The sequence below is a fragment of the Trichechus manatus genome, unplaced genomic scaffold (assembly GCF_000243295.1).
Source record: "Trichechus manatus latirostris isolate Lorelei unplaced genomic scaffold, TriManLat1.0 scaffold00101, whole genome shotgun sequence".
In the NCBI taxonomy this organism is placed as follows: Eukaryota; Metazoa; Chordata; class Mammalia; order Sirenia; family Trichechidae; genus Trichechus; species Trichechus manatus.
In genome coordinates, this window is record NW_004444037.1 from 9,579,571 (window position 1) to 9,584,153 (window position 4,583).

Sequence of the window (4,583 nt, forward strand, 5' to 3'; positions counted from 1 at the left end):
TTTTTTTTTTTTTTGTAAAATAAGGTTAGAATTATATGCAAAAAATGTATAATGTAAAATTAAGTAGGATAACAATCTAAGAAAGTTCTAGTTCTTACATATTACTCATTTGAATAAATTTCTCTTTTATAAGAGTAAATAAATTATGTTGTGTATATATCTTGCAGTAGAGTTTAAGTCTACAAATAAAATAATAATGTCAAACACAGTGAGCTCCATGGAAGAAATCCTTTACTTTCTCTATTTAATTTCATCTTTTGACCACTCTCCAGTTACTCCTTCTTTCTTGCCCTCCTTGCTCTCACACTGTACACATACAGACTTCTCAATTTAAAATAGGCCTTATACTTTCTTCCCTCAGAATAATTTTTATTGGGTTATCAGAAACAAGAACAAAGATGGATAAAAATAATTGGCGAGGTTAATAACTCATTTTCTGAAAGCACTTAATCACTGTTCATATTCCTCAGCTGCCTTCAGGGGCTCTGCTGGCGGAGAGAATCATACGACTAATAGTCTTAACGTAACAGCAGCAAACCAAGGATAATTTATCCACGTCATTTTTTTCTGCCGACTGAATAAAACAAGGAAGATTTGAACAAAGGCACACTGAATTTTGAGATTAAATTACAGTAAATATATACCGTGTATTACTTTAGTAGAAATGTAGAGAAATGGGAAGTCAAATGATGTGTAATTTTCTCTCTCCTGGGCAATTCTGCCACCTTTGCCAGGTTCATCAGTTGGGCTGTGAAGCAGTCACGTTATTGCTAGAGCTGAATCCTGATCAGAGCAACCTGATGTACTGGGCTGTGGATCGATGTTATACTGGTTCCAAGAGGGTAGCAGCCGGCTGCTTTAAAGCCATAGCCAACGTATTCCAGAACAGGTACTCTAGGACACTCTCTTATATTTCAGTTAGATTTTTTAAAGAAATTGTTTCTTTTTGAATTCAGAAGTACTAAGACAGGTAGCATTTTCTTTCAAGTGCTATTGAAATTTAACCAAACTAAGGATAATGATCACTGGGCATCTGTTGTTATACCTCTTGTCTTTAAAAACAAGTCAACTCATAGGCTTAGAACATACATGTCTACAGCCTTGCCCTTTATATATCATAACCTAAACCAGCTCTATTTATTAACTGGTGTGAAAACCTCTGAACATTAAGTTGTTTATCTAACCCTTTAAATTTGTCCCTAGGGATTATCAGTGTGATACAGTGATGCTCCTAAATCTGATACTGTTCAAAGCAGCTGATTCTTCTAGAAGTATCTATGAAGTTGCTATGCAGCTCTTACAGGTTTGTAGACAAATGTTAATTAAAGTATTTTTTACTAAGGGTTTAATGAAGCCCCGATAATTTATTTTTACCTTTATATTATATTAATACTAATATACAGCTTTATTTTTAATAGTGAGGTATAGTGTCGGTTCCTGATTATCAGAACAAAAAGATAATATAGGTCATTTGGATCTTTAAGTAATACAAATCATTCAGAAGTGTATTGTAGAGGGGTTATGTATATTACCCCTGCACAACATACACACTTATGTATATATATATGAAGATACTTATAAAAGTTGTGTGGTTTGGGCCTATAACTATTTCTGTGCAGTAGATAAAAATAATGGGAGTCAAATATTTTTTGAGATTCAAGTGAAAAATAATTGACTCTGTTATGATACCCTTGTATAGCTTTTCTTTATTAGACTAAGAAAAATAACTTCCAGAAAGTTATTTCATTATTATACAGTATGTAACTCATTGCTAACAGGATGAGGTTCTTCATTCTTAACCAAGATAGGGTGATAGGATTCAAGAAGATGCTGATTTCTACAAAGGGTTTGTAGTGGTACTGATTCTGGTAGGACCATTTTAGGAATTATACCCTAATCCCTTTATTAATTAAGTAGAAATTCCAGTGATTTGTAACTCTTTACATATTGTAATGACAAAAGGACTTTTAGCTTATGTTCCATATTTAATCTGTGATTAACCAAGATCTATTTGAAGTTTTTTTATCACTTACACATGTTTTAATAGTTGTATTTTTGAGCTGGATAAGTGGTAAATCTTTCAAGTAATTGTACATTAACTTGCTGAAGTTATTTTCAGATGATGCTACTAACCTAAATCATTGGCATTAAATGCAAGAAATGAAAATCCTTTCAAACAGCTAGAGTCTTCTGCAAACATTTTCTGGAATTAGAAATTAACATCTGAAATACTTGACAATATATATAGCCATATAACTTTTTTAATTGTTTAAATATTTACTAACCATATAAATATCCAATATTTATATTTAGTATTTGTTGGGACAAGTTTTTTTGGTAATCAAATTTAATTATAGTTGAAATTTGGAGTATCATAAAATCTTAAGTTTAGCTGACAAAATTGCATTCCTGTAGATTCTGGAACCGAAGATGTTTCGCTATGCTCACAAACTGGAGGTTCAGAGAACTGATGGAGTGCTCAGCCAGCTGTCACCTCTGCCACATCTGTATTCTGTTTCATATTACCAGTTGTCAGAGGAATTAGCAAGGGCATATCCTGAGCTAACTCTTGCGATATTCTCAGGTATGATCATTTTACTGGTTAGAAGTTTTGTTTTTTGTTTTTAGCAATCATTTCTTTCTTTTTTTTTTTTTAATTTTTTTTTTTATTGTTGTAGTTTAAACGAAGTTTACATTTCAAGTTAGTCTTCCATATGAAAATTTATCCACACGTTGTTATGTGACCCTAATTGCTCTCCCCATACTGTGACAGCACATTCCTCCTTTCCACCTCTGATTCCCCATCTTCATCCAACCAGTTCCTAACCCTGTCTGCCTTCCCATCTCACCTCTGGACAGAAGCTACCCGTTTAGTCTCTTGTATCTACTTGATCTAAGAGACGCACTTGTCATGAGTATGACTGTATGTCCCACAGTCCAGTCCAATCCCTGTCTGAAGAGTTGGCCTTGGAAATTGTTTTAGTTCTGGGCTGATAGACAATCCAGGGGCCATGCTTTCCAGAGTTCCTCCAGTCTCAGTCAGACCATCAAGTCTGGTCTTCTTACTAGAATTTGAGTTCTGCACCCCACCTTTCTCCTGCTCCATCAGGGACTCTCTGTTGTGTTCCCTGTCAGGGCGGTCATTGGTAGTAGCCAGGCACCATCTAGTTCTTCTGGTCTCAGGCTGATGAAGTCTCTGGTTTATGTGGCCCTTTCTGTCTCTTGGGCTGCTACTTTCATTTTGTCTTTGGTGTTCTTCATTCTCCTTTACTCCAGGTGGTTGGGACCAATTGATGCATCTTAGATGGCTGCTGGCAAGCTTTTAAGACCCCACACGCCACTCACCAAAGTAGGATGCAGAACATTTTCTTAATAAGCTTTATTATGCCAGTTGACCTAGATGTCCCCTGAAAGCACGGTCCCCAGACCCCTACCCCTGCTACTCTGTCCCTCGAAGTGTTTAATTATATTCAGGAAACTTCTTAGCTTTGGTTTAGTCCAGTTGTGCTGACTTCCCCTGTAGTGTGTGCTGTCCTTCCCCTCACCTAAGGTAATTCTTATCTACTATTTAGTTAGTAAATAAACCTCACCCTCGCTCCCCACCCTCGTAACTATCAAAGAATGTTTTCTTCTGTGTTAAAACCTTTTCTTGAGTTCTTTTAATAATGGTCTTATACAATATTCGTCCTTCTGTGACTGAGTAAATTCACTCAGCATAATGCCCTCCAGCTTCCTCCATGCTGTAAGATGTTTCACGGCTTCATTGTTGTTCTCTATCGTTGCGTAGTATTCCATTGTGTGGATATACCATAATTTGTTTATCCATTCGTCTGCTGGTGGGCACCTGGGTTGTTTCCATCTTTTTGCTATTGTGAACAGTGCTTCAGTGAACATGGGTGCGCACATATCTATTCATGTGATGGCTCTTATTTCTCTAGGATATATTCCAAGGAGCAAGATAGCTGGATCGTATGGTACTTCTATTTCTAGCCTTTTAAGGAAGTGCCAACTCGATTTCCAAAGTGGTTGTACCATTTTACATTCCTACCAAGAGTGTGTAAGTGTTGCAGTCTCTCCACAACCTCTCCAGCATTTATTATTTTGTGTTTTTTTGGATTAATGCTAGCTTTGTTGGGGTGAGATGATATCTCATTTTAGTTTTGATCTGCATTTCTCCAATGGCTGAATGATTGTGAGCGTTTCTTCATGAGTCTGTTAGCCGCCTGAATATCTTCTTTGGCAAGTGCCTGTTCATATCCTTTGCCTATTTTTTAATTGGGTTATTTGTCTTTTTGTTGTTGAGGTTTTGGAGTATCTTGTAGATTTTAGAGGTTAGACGCTGATCGGATTTGTCACACACAAACGTTTTTTCCTGGTCTGTAGGTTGTCTTTTGACTCTTCTGGTGAAGTCTTTTGATGAGCATAAGTGTTTGATTTTTGGGAGCTCCCAGCTATCTAGTCTCTCTTCTGGTGCTTGTGCATTGTTACTTATGGTTCGTATTGTGTTTATGCCATGTATTAGGGCTCCTAGCATTGTCCCTATTTTTTCTTCCATGATCTTTATCGTTTTCAATTTTATATTT

The 4,583-nt window shown here is 36.3% G+C and overlaps 1 protein-coding gene across 18 annotated transcripts in view; it reads left to right on the plus strand.

The window, feature by feature from the left end:
• FRYL (FRY like transcription coactivator) overlaps positions 1-4,583 on the plus strand; it is a 281,765-nt gene that overhangs the window by 205,350 nt on the left and 71,832 nt on the right. For all 18 annotated transcript variants that reach the window (XR_002825074.1, XM_023737361.1, XM_004382915.2 and 15 more), the window contains 3 exons: positions 735-889; positions 1,204-1,303; positions 2,416-2,584. Coding sequence is in view for 17 of the 18 variants with exons in the window: in XM_023737361.1 (XP_023593129.1) it covers positions 735-889; positions 1,204-1,303; positions 2,416-2,584 (424 nt within the window). In the remaining variant the exon portion in view is untranslated. The remainder of the gene's footprint in view (positions 1-734; positions 890-1,203; positions 1,304-2,415; positions 2,585-4,583) is intronic.